At 57.6% G+C, this 15,153-nt stretch overlaps 2 protein-coding genes and 1 long non-coding RNA gene across 5 annotated transcripts in view; 1 reads left to right on the top strand and 2 right to left on the bottom strand.

Annotated features, from left to right (window-relative positions):
* Nucleotides 1–6,296, top strand: part of IL12RB1 (interleukin 12 receptor subunit beta 1) — a 37,987-nt gene extending 31,691 nt beyond the window's left edge. The window contains exon 16 of one of the 2 annotated variants that reach the window (XM_029916142.1): nucleotides 4,472–6,296. In XM_029916142.1, coding sequence (XP_029772002.1) covers nucleotides 4,472–4,630 — 159 coding nt within the window. In that variant the 3' untranslated portion in view covers nucleotides 4,631–6,296. The remainder of the gene's footprint in view (nucleotides 1–4,471) is intronic. The other variant, XM_029916143.1, reaches the window with a different exon arrangement.
* LOC115273190 lies at nucleotides 2,562–10,088 on the bottom strand. 2 transcript variants are annotated; one of them, XR_003900730.1, is made up of 5 exons: nucleotides 9,963–10,088; nucleotides 7,316–7,400; nucleotides 6,986–7,022; nucleotides 3,251–3,399; nucleotides 2,562–2,705 (listed from the first exon to the last, which is right to left on the bottom strand). It is a non-coding gene; the product is annotated as an uncharacterized LOC115273190 (long non-coding RNA). The 2 variants fall into 2 exon arrangements; XR_003900729.1 differs by having other exon boundaries at nucleotides 6,986–7,400.
* A 1,032-nt stretch (nucleotides 10,089–11,120) lies between these two features.
* The window catches only part of ARRDC2 (arrestin domain containing 2), a 5,731-nt gene continuing 1,698 nt past the window's right edge, over nucleotides 11,121–15,153 (bottom strand). Inside the window, exons 2-9 of the mRNA XM_029918940.1 lie at nucleotides 15,020–15,153; nucleotides 14,861–14,927; nucleotides 14,480–14,627; nucleotides 13,928–14,030; nucleotides 13,577–13,833; nucleotides 13,298–13,460; nucleotides 12,857–13,014; nucleotides 11,121–12,602 (exon numbers count right to left, since the gene is read on the bottom strand). The exon at nucleotides 15,020–15,153 is cut by the window's right edge and continues 12 nt beyond it. Of these exons, the coding sequence (XP_029774800.1) occupies nucleotides 12,549–12,602; nucleotides 12,857–13,014; nucleotides 13,298–13,460; nucleotides 13,577–13,833; nucleotides 13,928–14,030; nucleotides 14,480–14,627; nucleotides 14,861–14,927; nucleotides 15,020–15,153 (1,084 nt within the window). The 3' untranslated portion in view covers nucleotides 11,121–12,548. The remainder of the gene's footprint in view (nucleotides 12,603–12,856; nucleotides 13,015–13,297; nucleotides 13,461–13,576; nucleotides 13,834–13,927; nucleotides 14,031–14,479; nucleotides 14,628–14,860; nucleotides 14,928–15,019) is intronic.

Genomic DNA, 15,153 nt, shown 5'->3' with positions numbered 1-15,153 from the left:
CAACTGACTGAGCCACCCAGGCACCCCTCATATAACTATTTTAAAGTTCAGCTCTGTTAGGTCATAACTCACACACAATCGAATACAGTACATAACTCACATACTGAGCCTGGGTGGCTCTGTGGGTTAAGCATCCGGCTCTTGATTTCAGCTCAAGTCGTGATCTCGTGGTTTGTGGGATCGAGCCTCGCATTGGGCTCCGGGCTGACAGCAAAAAGCCTGCTTGGGATTCCCTGTCTCTCTGCCCCTCCTCTGCTTGAGCTCTCTCTCTCTCTCTCTCTTTCTCTTTCAAAATAAATAAATAAACATTAAAAAGTAAAACCCAATAGGGGCACCTGAGTGGCTCAGTCGGTTAAGCGTCCAACTTTGGCTCAGGTCATGATCTCACGGTTCATGGGTTCGAGCCCCACGTCAGGCTTTGTGCTGACAGCTCAGAATCTGGAGCCTGCTTCAGATTCTGTGTGTCCCTCTCTGTCTCTTCCTCCCCCGATCATGCTCTGTCTCTCAAAAATAAATGAGCATTAAAAAATTTTAATAAAAAATAAATAAATAATAAAACCCAGTAGAGTATAGTTGGATGAGTTTTGGCAAATGCATACATCCTGAAACTATCAATCTGGATTTAATATCTCCATCACCCAGAAAGCTCCATCAGGCCCCTTTTGCAGCCAATTCCCTCCCCCAGGTATACAGTAAGTAACAAATACTGGATGTACACATTTGCCTTTACCAACTGGACACAGTGAGTTACAGATTCAGCCGGGAGATGGAGACACCTTCTGCCATAGAGCCCCTGGGCTGAGCCCAGAGTGGGCTCAGGAGCCTGTGGTCAAGGTCTTCCTATGGATATGGGCAATTGGTCCCATTTTATAGCTGGTACTAATGAGGCTACAGACAAAGGGGCCCACAGGGGCCAGGGGCCCTGATTCCAGCCCCTCAGAAGTGAGGCTAACAAGAAAAGATGGGTGTTGCTCTAGACTGAACGCTTGTGTCCCTTCCAGAATTCATATGTTGGAACCCTGATCCCCCATGCGATGGTGTTAGAAGGGGGGGATGCCTTTGGGAGGTGATTAGGTCACAAGTGTGGAGCCCCCACAATGGGGTTAGTGCACTTACAAGAAGAGACACAAATGGGGCGCCTGGAGGTCTCAGTCGGTAAAGCATCCAGCTTCGGCTCAGGTCATGATCTCACGGTATGTGGGTTCGAGCCCCGCGTCAGGCTCTGTGCTGACAGCTCAGAGCCTGGAGCCTGCTTCAGATCCTGTGTCTCCTTCTCTCTCTGCCCCTCCCCTGCTCATGCTCACTCTCTCTCTCTCTCTCTCTCTCTCTCAAAAATAAATAAAACATTAAAATTTTTTTTAAATATAAGAAGAGACACAAGAGAGCTTGCCTCCTCTTGCTGCTTCCTGCCACGTGAGGACAAAGAGAGAAGGCATGTGTCCACAGACCGAGAATCGGCCCTCACCAAACACCAGATCTGCCGCCACCTTGATCTTGGACTTCCCAGCCTCCAGGGTCTGTGAGAAGGACATGTTCGCCGTGTAAGCCCCCATTCCATGGTAGTTAGTGTCACAGGAGCGCGAATTAAGATTTGCCACATCCTGGGGTCACCAGTGGCTTCATCCTCCTGAGTCTGTCTCCCTGTCTGTAAAACGGGATACTTCTGGGATCAGCCTGCTGGGGCTTTTGTAGCTACTAAATGAGGTCTCTCCCAGCAGGACTCAACTGGGCACGTTTAGGCCTTAGCAGCTACTGTTACTGTGGTTGCTGTTGTTGCCATCCCAGCTGTGGGCCTCAGGCCTGAGAGTCCCCAGCACCCCAGGGCTCCTCCCTCGCCTCCTGACTCCACCCAGGGGCTGGTGGGCTCGTCTTGCTCCTCCTGCTCTGTGTCCTGGGGGGCGGCTACGGCAACGTGAGAGAGGAGCCAGGCAAGTGGGCTCAGGAGATTCCAGGGCAGAGGCGTTGGGCAGGCAAGTGGCTCAGGAGATTCCAGGGCAGAGGCGGTGCTGGGAGCCGCTCATCTCATTTGCTCCTCCCCAACCCCCTGGCTGGAGATGTGCCCGGACTTTTGTCCTTACCCCTGTGGGTGGTTGAGGGCATCACATCCTGCTTGACTTGCCAAGCGACCCCAGCCATCCTAAACTGAGCCTTGACTCTCTGCTGGAGCCTGCAGATTGTCCAAGGGAGCTGGGGGTGCCCCGAAGCCAGCCCCTGAAATTATGCTCGCTCTCACCCCAGGACCTTTGCACATTCTGTGCCCATGATCTAGGAATCTCTGTGCCACATTTGTACCTACGAATCTCCTCCTCCAGGTCCCCACCAAGTGGCACCCCCCAGAAAGCCCATCTGAGCCCTACTCAGGACCCTCTGGACCTGACACAGGGGGTCCTAGCACTGCGTATCTCCCTTTGGCAGGTCTTGTCCAAGTTATAATTTTGCATTTGTGCAGCTGACTGTATTACTATCCATCTCCCTTGCTGATGGGGGGCCCTGGGAAACAAGCATTGGTCGGAGTGCCTGGCATACAGTAAGTGTCCAATAAAGAGTAGTGCAATCAGACCTTGAATTCAACAACCATTTATTGAATGTCTTCTTATTTTCACTCAATAACTCTGCTGAGCCCTTCAGAGCATCTAGGTGCTGGGGACATGCTATGAATGAAGAAGTCCCCTCCTTCCTGTGGCCTGGAGCCTCTTGCTGGCAGCCTAGAGAAATAATGGTGCCATTCTTATCACCAGGGCCCTGTTCCCCAGAGACACATGATGCATTTATGAGCTAATCACCAGACCTTGCTTGGGCTCCTGCCCTTGAGTCCCTGGGACAGTGAACGTTAGTTCTATGGTGCATCAGGCCCTTTCTCTGTGCCTGGCCTGTGACCCGCTCAAGACCCTTGCAACCTCCTATCAGGGAGACGTCATCATAGGGGAGGCGTGTTTGATAAACTCGTTGTTTTCTTGTTTGTTTCATGTGTGGGGGTCTTTTAGAACATGAGTATGTCTCATGCAGAATCTGGGATATACTTATACTAAAATGTATTGGCTGATTGTCTGAAATTCATTCACTGTATTGTATCTGGCAACTTTGATCCATCGTCATGCCCATTTCACAGATGGGGCAGTGGAGGCTCAGCTAAGTTAAGTGATGCGCACAAGGTGGCACAGCCAGGAATAAGCAGAGACAGAATGCAAGCCAGACCACGGAACCCGAGCAGGTGTGAGCAGGCGTGGTCCTCAGTGAGCAAAAGCCTCACCTTGCCCAGGCCGAGAGCTCTTTCCTCATTCCCGCTTCTGGAGGCAGCCGCCGGAGAGGGGGTCGCCAGGACCTGGGCCCTTGTCCAACACCTGCCAGCGAGGCCCAAGCCACCGGCCATCTGGACTCTGGCATCCGGAAGCAGGTCCCCTGTAAACAGCCAGTCTCATGTCACTGTAAACAGCTGGTGCCTAGAGTTGTCACGGTGCCCAAGTCTCAGTGTGACTGCCCTGTGACTCGATACCCTGCCACCGGCCCCTGTTACTTGATCCTTGATAAACAGTGTTCTGAGAATGGGCAGCAGCGCCCCGCTCAGCCAGTGTGGTGCTGGAGCCAGGGGCTGGGTCCAACTTCAACTGGGTCCCGATCCCCGGCGAGCGTCCTCACTTGCTCTGTTCTAATGCTGCGTCAACATCAAGTGTAATACCTGTCACTTGGCAGTGGTCAGGCACCGGGAGTGCCTACCCTGCTCTAATATTTCCTAGCTGGGCGATCCGGAAGCCGTTAAGCAGAGCTCCAGTATTTGTAAACAACCGCTCCTGATATTTTGTTGCCCACTGAGAGCCTCCTGCAGGGGCTGGACGACCTAGCCCGGCCACAACCTAGATGTGGCTTTTACACTTTTCAAAGGATTAAAAACATACCAAAGGAACATTTTGTGACCCATGAACACTATATGAAATTCAAAACTATATAAATAAAGTTTTATTGGGACACTGCTCACGGCCCACTCATTTGTGTATTGCTTCTGGCTGCTTTCAAGGGACCAGTTGGGGAGTAGCTGCTTGGCCCAGAAAGCCTAAAAAATTTATGATCTGACTACTTATCTATTTAATTGTAATTTTTTACATAGGTTTCAGGCCCAGCATGGAACCCAATGTGGGGCTTGAACTCACGGCTCTGAGGGGCGCCTGGAGGGCTCAGTGGGTTGAACACCTGACTTCGGCTCAGGTCATGATCTCGTGGTTCATGGGTTCGAGCCCCGTATCAGGCTCTGTGCTGACAGCTCAGAGCCTGGAGCCTGCTTCGGATTCTGTCTCCCTCTCTCTCTCTGCTGCTCCTCTGCTCATGCTCTTTCAAAAATGAATAAATGTTAAAAAAAAATTTAAAAAGAAAAGAGTCAAAGCTCAGATGACGGAGCCCCCCCCCAGGCACCCCGTATTATGTGACTTTCTATAGAAAAAGTTTGTCAACTCCTGATCTATTCTCCATATGCTCTTAGGACCCTGTTAGGAGTCAACAAGCGGCAGTGTGTACACACCGTGCAGACAGTTTCAACGGTCCACAGCGCTCACTGACGGTGCAAATGCCCCTCCTTTGGAAGAGTCGCGCTCAGCCTGATGTGCTGACATGCTCAGTGCAGCAAATGTTTGGTCTTTGACAGCAGGTGATGTGTCCTAACTGTGTTAACAGTTAATACTGGGCAAGACAACCAAGGCAAGACCCAAAGCGTACTTGAGAATGAAGCAAGGGAAAAAAGGAAGGATTTTGCCACACGTGGGCTGGACCTTGAACTCTGAGCCAAGGAGCTGGACGTTCTCCTGAGGGTGATGCGGCGCGGCGCTCTGGCCACGTGGGAGGAGGAGAGGAATGTGCTCTCTGCCTGGACACGGGACCCCACCTCTCCTTCCCTTGGCTGACAAGAGCCAGGATGAGGAACCTTCTAGGCCTACTCTGGAAGGAAAGGGTGGCGAGAGATGATGCTGGAAAACTCTCCCATTTGGGGGTGGGGGGTTATGCCGCCCCCCTCCTTTTGGAGGTCCCATTACAGAGGGGAGGTGGAGGATGGCCATGAAGCCACAATATGTCGTAGTTATGAATTGCCAGAAGTGGAAGGGAGAATGGCAGCTGTGGTCAGGGAGGCCGAGGGGCCTCTGAGGAGGGGACATTTGAACTTAGATCAAGGAGGAGAAGGTGGGGAGCGGGAGTAGGGCTATCTGAGCAGAAGGAACAGCAAGTGCAAAGGCCCTGAGGTAGGGCTAAATCTGTTGTGACAGAGGCTGTGGGGCCAGGCTGTGGGTTTGGGGGAGGGTATGTAAGGGATGGGCTCTGAGCCTTGTTTCAAGGCTGCCCTGGGGCTGGAGCACTGAGACATGAGCAAGAAACCCCCATCCCACTGCCTGGGCCTTGGGAAATCTCTGGTCCATTCGACATATCAAGCAGACTGGCACTGAACTGCTGTGAGCCAAGGCCAGAAAGACCACAGGCCCGGGCAGGGGAGTTTCCAGAACACACGGGCTTCTGGATCAAGCGGAAATGTCTTGCTTGACCTTCTGAACCACAATTTGGCAGGTCCTAAGGGGATAAGGCAGCAGGAGTCCCCTCCTGGGGATCAGGTATGGCAAACGCACTTGGGTCATCTCCAGAAAGTCAGCATGTGGGAAACACGGCCCCGTGTTCCTCTCTGCGCCTCAGCCCTGGCCTGTCTGGAGGGGACAGACATGGCCAGCCACCCAATGCCCTCAGCCCATGGTGTCAGGACTGGCTTAGAGATAAGGGGTATCTGAGATGGGGTTTTGAAGATGAGTAGAAGTTTGCCGGCAAGCGAAAGGCATCCCAGGAACATGGCCCCAGGAGGCCCCAGCTTGGTCCCCTCTGGCCCCTCTGGCTGAGTGACCCCAGACTGTCACTGACCCTCAGGTGTTTCCCCCACTTGATGTGAGCAAGGACGACGCCTCTATGAATTGGCAGATCTGGCCAGCCCAGGCTTGAATTCAAGCTTTTCCACTTTCTGGGTGACTCTAGGCGAGTGAGACCCCACCAAGATTGGCCCCAGTTTACAGGAGAATAAACCGAGACTTAGAGAGGGAGCCCACACATCCTAGGATGCAGAGGGGAGTGATCAAAGCCGGGGCTGGACTCAGGGAAGGGCAGAGAAAACAGCCAATAAGTAGGAGGGGAGTGGCTTTCCCAAGGCCATTATACTGAGGCCTGAGAGATGGAGAGGAGTGGAGGGTAGAGTAGCTTGGTTAGTGGGCATAGCAGGTGCAAAGGCCCTGAGGTAAGAACATATTTAGCAGCTCCCAAGAACAGCAAGAGGGACCAAGACCGATGGGGTGGGGGCGGGGGGAGAGCAGGTGGAAGGAAGGGAGGGCACAGCGGTCACAGGGGCCGCACAGAGCCTTGGCAGCCAGGAGAGGCCCCGTGGCTCTGGAGCGGATGCAATCTAGGGGCCACTGGCACCTGAGTCGGGACCAACTCGGGGGTTCAGAGGCCTGGGGGTCCCCCCACAGGCTCTATCTGCCAGCACACAGTACCCCCCGGCACCAGCTAGCTCCAGCCAGCACTCCCCAGTCCCCACTGCCGACGGACACCTCTGCCAGCACCTGGACCCAGCCTCGAAGATGCACCCGCCAGCCCACATTCACTCCCTGTATCGGCCATCCGTGTAAACCCACATCCAAGCACATGCACCATGTGCACGGGCCACCGGGCAACCCACAGACACGGCTGACACACAAATACACGTGCACACGTTGGTGGGCTCCGATTATCTCCAGGCCGCCTGCACACACACATGTGCGTGCACAGCCCCTCCCCCCGCCCAGCACGCGTCACCTCACGAGGAGGCTCAGGAAGCCTTGCTGGGGGCTCCCTTGAGAGCCGGCTTCCTGTTTTCAAAGAGGCCAGGAACTGCTGAGGGAATGTTCTGGACGGGCCCAGCCCCTCCTCCACTGGCTCAGCACACCCCGTCCGGTCCCGCAGACCTGGTATCGCTTCGGGGCCTGGTACTGACCTTGTGCTATGGTGAAGTCAGGCTCCAGATGGTGAAACTGAGGCGTGGAGAGGTGCCGCCACCATCCCAGGGGCATGCAGGAAGGAAGAGGTGTGCTGGGGTCCAGGCCCTGAGCCCCAACCTGCCTCCCCTTAGCGCCCATGCCCAGGACGGGGGACTCTCAGACGGGGAAAAGGGAAATGCGCCCTTCCGCCTTGGACTGCCGTCCTGTTCCTAGGCTCCTGGGGCCACCCTGACCCAGTCCTGGGCTCTCTTGTCCCCTGAATCCAACTCTCTCATTCACTCCCCACCCATCTCACTCATCTGTGTCCCCAGAGAAGGGCCACCTACGCCACAGATGTTACTGAAACGTCAGCTGCCAACAGAGCTGCTGCCAAAGATGTGGTCTCACCCTTAGGAGGGCTGGTGGGGGCATCTAGGAACAAATAAACAAACACATCTGCAGCTTCCCTATCTATGCTCCAGCCCCATGGAGCCCCTGGAATGGATGAAGACACACCTGGCCCTCTCTTGCCCTCTGTGGTGACATGGGTTGCTCCCTCTGCTTGGCATGCCCTTCACTTGCTTCCTGGTGAACTCCTCTTCATCCATCAAAACCCTAACTCCAGTGCCCTCTCCTCCTGGGAGCCATCCCAGGACCCTCCAGGGAAGGAGTGTTTTATGGATTCCACCACAATGGCCATTGGACTCTCTGTTCTGTCCCCTGTATGGTAGCAAAGATGGTTCCTTTTATCACCACCAGACCTTTATTGTTGTTTTCTGTAAATCCTCCTCCCCATCCCCCTAAGGGTGTCCCAGTGAGGCATTGACGCTGCCAGCTGATTCACTGCTTCCTTCTGGGCCTCTTGCCCAGCCCGATGCTTTCTGGGGACTTTCCTGGCCTCCCTTGAACACCCAAAATAAGGTGGGGGGAGAGAGGGCAGAGACGTGTGTGTGGACAAATCTGTGCACACCCTGGCGTGGGCTCGAACCCCACCTGTGAGATGGAGGACATCTTACCTGCCTTCCTTCAAAATGGGGGGACCCTGCGTGTGAACACCCCACAAGCCCTCCACAGGGGCCATGGGTGCCCAGCGTGGTCAACACTGTTGTACCTCGTGTGTGCGCGCACGCATGTGCGCGTGGGTCTCCGTGTGTGTGTGTGTGTGCGCGCGCATGCGCGTGCATGTCCCAGCTGCCCCACATGGAGCCCATGGGTCTAAAACACAGACCCAGCCCCTCACTGGAAAAGGTGCATCTAGGGGAGGGAAGTCCTGGGAGCAGCTGGGAGGGCGGAGTACTGCTGGGGCGCTGAGGGCGCAGGGCACAGTGGCAGGGTGTGTGTACAGAGGACAGCAGGGGCCGGAAGGTCCGGAGGAGGCAGGGTCCGGGGTAGGTCAGCTGGGTTGAAGGGATGGGCGCGGTGCGCGGGAGCCTGGGTGGCTAAGCCAGAGCTGAACTTTGGGGTGAAACGGCAAGAATTCTAAACTATTCATTGAGCGCCTAGTGTGTGCGCGGGAGGGTTCAGGTATCAGCCACCACACCCATCAGCGAGAAAAAATGTAACTCTGAGGCCGGGGAAAGATCAGGAAGCAAAAGGCATCAGGAAGAGAGTCTGGGAAGTGAGGGGCTCTCTGATCCAGAGACAGGGAGGGCACCCCGAGGAGGTGACTTGCGACCCGAAGCCTGCTGAGGAGAAGGTCCTGGGCATATCTGGGGAGAAGGAACTCCAGGTGGAAGGCGCCGCAGGTGCAAAGTCCCTGAAGTAAGGATGAGCTGGCAGAGGGGCCCCGTTCATGAAGATCTAAGTCCCAAGTAGGGGAGGGGAGGCATCGGGGGCAGCACTGGGGGGCGGGGAGCAAGTCCACCAGGACGGGCTGTCCTGTAACTGGAGCCTGACAGGAACCCTCCACCCCCACCACATCCACCCCCAGTGCTCCCTGCTCGGGACAGAATGTGCTGGGAGGAGAGGCCGGCAGCGGCTGTGCCTGGTGGCTGGAGCAAGGCAGCTGGAGAATTCCTGAGCAGCAGCCCAGCTGGGCCCCCTGCCAGCCGGCGTGGCAAACAAGCGGAGGGCGCCCTGCCTGCCTGTCACCCCGGGGGCCCTGGGGCCTGGCCCAGCCAGGAAAGGAGACAGAGATGGCGAAAGAGTCAGAGACTGAGAGAGACAGAGAGATGGCAACCAAGAGAGATGGTGAACGAAAGACAAAGAAACAGTGAGAGAGAAATAGTGAGAGATTCTAGGGGCCCCTGGGAACAAGTCTGAGGCGCTGACACTCCCATCGGAATCTTGGTCCACGCCGGGGGTGGACAGGAATCCCCTCCAGCCAGTCAACAACCCGCCTCATGCCTGCTGTGTGCTGTGTGCCCAGCTCTGAAAGCTTCAGACAAATAAATGAGTATCTAAATAAAAATTTCAGAGAGTGCTGAGGGCTGTGAAGGCAGGACAGGGAGATGGGAGTGGTAGGAACAGGGAGCGCACCTTTAACCAAGAGGTTGGGGTGTTCTTGAGAAAATGCGGCTAGGAGGTGAAGAGTAGCCAGTCACAGAGAAAAGCCTTTCCACAGAAGGGACCACATGTACGAAGGTCCTGAGGTGGGAAGGAGCTTGAGCTTGGATTAGTGAATAGCAGTCAGGGATCGACGGGGAGCTGGAAGGAGGGGTGGGTGAGCCATCTGGGGGGTCGAGGGAAGGGTGGGATTTTATCTTGGCCACCCTCCTCTGTGCCCTGTGGGCCTCACTCTGTGTTCAGGGAGTTCCCTGAATTCTGGACGCCTCAAGCCAGCTCCATGCTGATTTCCATTTATCTGAACCGGATAATCACCTCTTAAGGGATCAGGTTCCAGACGGCTGCAGACACAGAAGTCTGCCAGTCTACCTTTTGTAGAACTGCACCGGCGTCTGCCCTTGCCCCAGGCCCCTGGCTCTTCTAACTTTGGGGACATGGGTCTGGAAACTGGGATCTTGTGCTTGCATACCAGGGCGACAGGGAACTTACCCCCTCTCGAGGCTATTTTGGAGGCCTGGGTGATTGTGCTGTGGGTGCATCCGCTGGGCCCAAAGGGACCCCGAATCTGAAGGGACCCCGAATCTGATGGGTTCAAAGCCGGGCCCCAGGTCAGGTGCCAAGGGCTGACGCAGTTGGACAGGGCGGGCTGGGTAAATCCCAGGGCCGGAAGCAGGTGGAGACCAGGACCCAAATTCAGACCATTTGAGGGGTGGGAGACCATTGAGGCTGTGGGAGGGAGGTGTCCCAGAGTCTCAGATGAGGAAGCTGGCTCAGAAGCAAGTGACTTGCCCGTCTGTCACTCAGAAAGCTAAGCCTGAACCGGAACCTGCCGGGGTCCAGCCCCTGGGCGCGCCCCCCTCCTCCTCCCTGCTCCTCAGCCCTGCCTGAGGTCATCCCAGACTGCCAGCAATTCTCACTGTCTGGGGCGAACCGGTGAGCACACCTGGGACTCTTTGACCGGGTTCTAATTGGGCCCAGCCCCCTGGGGGCGGGGCCTCGAGCCAGGGGCGGGGCCTGAATGCTGGGTCTGCTGGGAGCAACTCCGGGAGCCGACCCATGTGAGCCTGCGGGTTCTGAGTGGGAACTCCGGTCCCTGCACGAGTCACCTCGCGCGTTTGACTCAATTCCCCCTGCCGGCAGCTCCAGGACGGTAACCTCATGCCTCCAGGGCTGCCTTAAAGCTCAGTGGGCGTTAAAACAAATCCTAGTACACGCATGCCCAGAGGAGCCCTATTCACGGTTGCTCAGAGGTGGAAACGACCCAAATGTCTATCGAGGGGTGAAGGGATAATCAAAATGCAGTCCCTCCAAGCTCTAGACTATTATTGGGCCACGTGAAGTTGCGAAACATTGACGCGTGCTGCCACGTGGGTGAAAACACCAACGTTTATGCTGAGTGAAAGCCGCAGACACAACAGGCCACACAGGGCATGATCCCATCTGCGTGAAAAGTCCAGAACAGGAAACTCCAGAGGCAGGAAGTAGATCCTTCGGTGCAGGGCGTGAGGAAAGGGGATCGGGGGTGGGGACTGCTAACAGGGACAGGGTCTCCTTTGGGGTGCCGGCACTAGAAGGTGGCGGGTCACACCACCCGTGGGAACGCCCGAAATGCCACCGAACTGTATGTACACTTTCCAAGGGCACATCTCATGGTATAGAAATTGTATCTTAATAAAAACAAGGGCAGTTTGAACTCAAGAGAAGCAAGAATCACGTATACCGGGGGGCCCTGCCTAGCCAGTGTGTCTCTGAGGCCCCTGTCTGCCTTCCCCCATCCCAGCTCCCAGCCTCTGTGGCTGCACTAGCAAAGGGGCATGGGGTCCAGCTCCACCCTGAGCTCAGGCTCCCTTTGTGTCCCTGGGCCTCAGTTTCTCCTTCCAGACAAGCGGCCCCTCCACCTTCCTCGGTGAGAAATTCAGTCCCTGAGATCCTGACGCGAGGTGGAGGTCATGGCCACTCAGCTCCCTTGGCAGCTGGGAGATATAAACCAGTAAGCCCAGTCTCTTTCCCCACGCTTTTATTTAAAAAAAAAAAAAACTGTAAAAAGGGGAACAATTTAAGGCTTATCAGAAACGTTGAGTCCCTGGCAGGGGCCCTGCCCCCAACTACGGCGGGGACTCTCCAACTGGGGACTTGTCCAGCTGCCCCCTCACATGTTGTCCCTCCAGGATACAGAAGGGCTCCAGAGGCAAACTGGTCCTGCTGAGCCACTTCTGGCCCCAAGGTCTGACCTCTGACCCAGTCAGCTAAGTGACCTCTGCTCAGGTCACAACCTTGCAGTTCGGTGAGCTCGAGCCCCCAGTTGGGCCCTGCGCTGACAGGCGGCGAGGAGCCTGCTTGGGATTCTCTCTCCTCTCTCCCTCTCTCTCTACTCCTCCCCTGCTCCTATTCTCTCTCAAAATAAATATATTTACAAAACAAACAACCAAGGCTGCCACGCTGCCACCTGTAGGCGCCACAGGGCTCCAATGGCCCGCCTCTCGGAATGCCACGTTCCTGGGCCCTTTCACCTGGCGGTCCTCACTCTGTGGCCTCCGCGGAAGCGCTTGTCTTCTGAGCCCCGGTTCTAAGATGAAGGGGGTGATCTCTGAACATCACTCAGCTCTGACCTTCTCTGACTTCTTCTGCCTCTTTCTTGTTTGTCTGCCAGCCGGGACACAGGCCACCGCCTCAGCCAGAAGGCCCTTTGCTCTAGGAAGCCCTCTACGCTCCTGTCCGGACTCTCCTGGTCCTGGGTCTCTCCCTCTGGTCCGAGACCGTAAGCACTGATGTCTGGCTATGTCTCTCCCAGACCGGAGGCTCCCAGGGGACCCAAGAGCCATCCACAGGCCCTTGTAGACAGGATCCGACGAGGGGCCTTTGATGCTGTAGGAGGACTGGTCCGCATCAGTCAGGCTCCAGACTGGCTCTTCCTCCGTCCTGGATCACATGGGAAAGCCCTGCCTTGTTCAAGAGGCTCGGATTCCCCAACTTCAGCACAGGTCAGGTGGGTCCGCCCTCGATCCGGCCATTCCCCGTGTCCGTGGAGGCCCGAGGCCTATGTGCACCGTCCTCCTCGAGGTAGCTGCTTGCCTCTCAGCAGGTCATGCAGCGTGGCCTCATGGCCTCGGAGGGTGGATTTGGATCCTCCTGAGAGAGAGAATCTGGTCAAGCCTCACAGCGGGGCGCCAGAGACTCTGAAACACGCCCCCCCTCTGGCCCTGCTCATCTCCAACTCTTCCATTAACCCCGGAAGCAACGTGCAGAACAGATGGGGTACAGGGAAGGCTTGGGCCCTGAATGAACGCAAGCCATTAACATTTAAAACTCATCTGAGTCCCACCGCCACCCCCCAACCTGGGCTCCCGGGGCCTGGAGAGGCTTCTGGGACTCCGTGAGCTCACCTCGGAGTACAGGGGTGGGGGGCGGTAGCGGAACTCCTGGATGTAGGCGAGGAAGGGGCCTTCGAAATTGCTGTCGATGTCTTGCAGCGGTGGAAAGGGGCTCTGCCCCATGGCCACCACCCCTCCATCTGCCACCACCTCTGAGTACTCGGGAGGAGCTGCAAGTGAGAGACAGGGTGGGTGAGGCCAGTGGGAAAGGGGAGGCCCCGCAGAATCAGGAGCAATGGCCGGGAGCCGGCTTGTGCCAGTTCTGGGGCTGCTGGGCTGTGTGCCCTCAGGTTGGGAGTTGGTGGCGGGGGGGAACCTCGACCACTGACGTGATCGGCACTGTGTGCTTTAACAGACGGGGCCACAGAGTCCAGGGGGAGGGGAGAGTCCGCCTGGCACCCGCCTCTCCGCCCAGCCCCCCAGCTCCCCAGCAGCGCGGGACACGGAGCTCACCCTCAGGCCGCTCTGGCAGGGCCCCAAGCCCCCAGTCCAGCAGGAGGCTGGCATGGCTGCCCACGCTGGACGAGCGGCTGCCGAAAGGGTGCAGGGGGATGGTGCCGATGACCAGCGGCAGCTCCAGGAGCAACTTGGATGTACCAGGGATGTCCACGCAGACCTGGAGGGATGGACCATGAGGGAGGGCGCCCAGGCAGCCTCCGGGGAACCCCAGTCTGGAGAACAGAGCAGATGTGGCCAGCCCCGCCTCCTAGGACCAACCACGGGACCCTGTACCTTGAGGGAATAGTCCACGTGAAGCACCCGGCAGTGCAGGATGGAAGGACCCACGGGGGGGATCCGCAGCGCCCGGCCCTGCCACAGCGCCCGCCGCCCGGGGCCCACCGGCTCGCCCGAGAGACTGGCCACCACTGCTCGCTTCTGCTTGCGGGCACCTCGGGCCATGAAGGTCTGTGTCTGCACCACCGCTGCCCGAGGCAGCACCGGGCGGGTGGAGCCGTTGTCGATCTCGGCGAAGACCAGGATCACCTCGCCTGCAGCAGGGAGCGGGAGGGGGGGGGGCTCAGTTTCCCCGTCTGCAGCTCTGACGTTGGCCTTCTTCCCCAACCAGCTCCGCTTGCCTGGTACCTGGTGTGTAGCCCTTTCGGTCGATCTTGGCCGAGAGGGAGACAAGGCCACGACTGCTGTACCAGGATCGAGCGACTTTCTCCAGAGCTCCCGCCTGAGGGGCCTGGTGGGGTCGGGGAGAGGGATGGGAACGGGTCACTTTGTGCCACCCAAAGACGCCGTCCGAGGAGCTTCCCGACCACCCCCAGCAGAGGGGGGACTTGGGGCAGGGCTCCTGGGTCCTTCATAACCCCCAGGAGCTATCTGTAACTCGGAGCCGCAGATAAAGCCCATCTTAGTCCTGGCTATCCCGTTTCACAGATGAGGCCTCTGAGGCTCAGGGAGAGTGAGACACTTGCCCAGAGCCACACAGCAAATGTGCCAGTGGAATCTGCACCGGCTCCGCTGGACTCCAAAGGCATTCTCGTGCCTGCCTCCCTTCCTGCCAGGGCCTGGCAGTGATTCCCACTTTGGGAAGGAAGTGAAGGGATGAGGGGCCAGTCGGGGGTCCCCCAGCAGCCAAGCCCCCACCTGCAACGCTCCGGTCCCACCTCCCCTTGAACAGCCACTCACCAGCAGGGCAGGTGTGTTGATGTCCACGGGCTCAATGACAGTAAATATCTTCCTTGCCCGGCGGGCAGGCACCCAGGGCCGGTGGAGGGTAGCCTTGATGCAGTATCGGACACTGCCATGTTTACCCTCGAATGACGTCACCAGGGTCCTGGGGGGGGGTGGGAAGGGACTTCAAAAAGTGAGGTACAGGTGGGGGGTGGCCCCAGAGACTTAGGAGGATGCGAAACATAGACACGGAGGGGCCCCCCCGCCCAGGGGAACAGTGCTGGGGTGCTAGGGTGTGGAGGGCCCCCAGATACCGGGCACTGGAGCCCTAAACCTGAACCGAGCGGCAGGCTCAGGGACTCCCCTGCAATCCTGTGCCCCAGACACAGGACTTACGGAGGCAGCTGGAAGGTGAATGGGAACTCGTGGCGCCCCGGAGGCAGCGTCGTGGTCTCTCCGGTGTCTGCAGGTAGAAGCGAGAGGGGGAGGCTCAGTGGCCGCGCCAGGTTCCCGAGCGCGCAGCAAGTGCGCCGTGTTGGGGCAGCCGGCGAGTACCTGGCGCGAGCAGCGTGGCCCGGTGGCTCACGACCTCCACACGCTCGCTGTAGCTCTGCGTGTACGCGGTGCTCGAGCCGGCGCTGCGCGACTCGGTCCAGTGCACGTGGGCGCGGCCCCGCGCGCGCAGCTTC

This window comes from Suricata suricatta, chromosome 12 (assembly GCF_006229205.1).
Source record: "Suricata suricatta isolate VVHF042 chromosome 12, meerkat_22Aug2017_6uvM2_HiC, whole genome shotgun sequence".
Lineage (NCBI taxonomy): Eukaryota > Metazoa > Chordata > Mammalia > Carnivora > Herpestidae > Suricata > Suricata suricatta.
The sequence above is the reverse complement of the archived record's forward strand: the minus strand, read 5'-3'. Positions and strand labels throughout refer to the sequence as shown.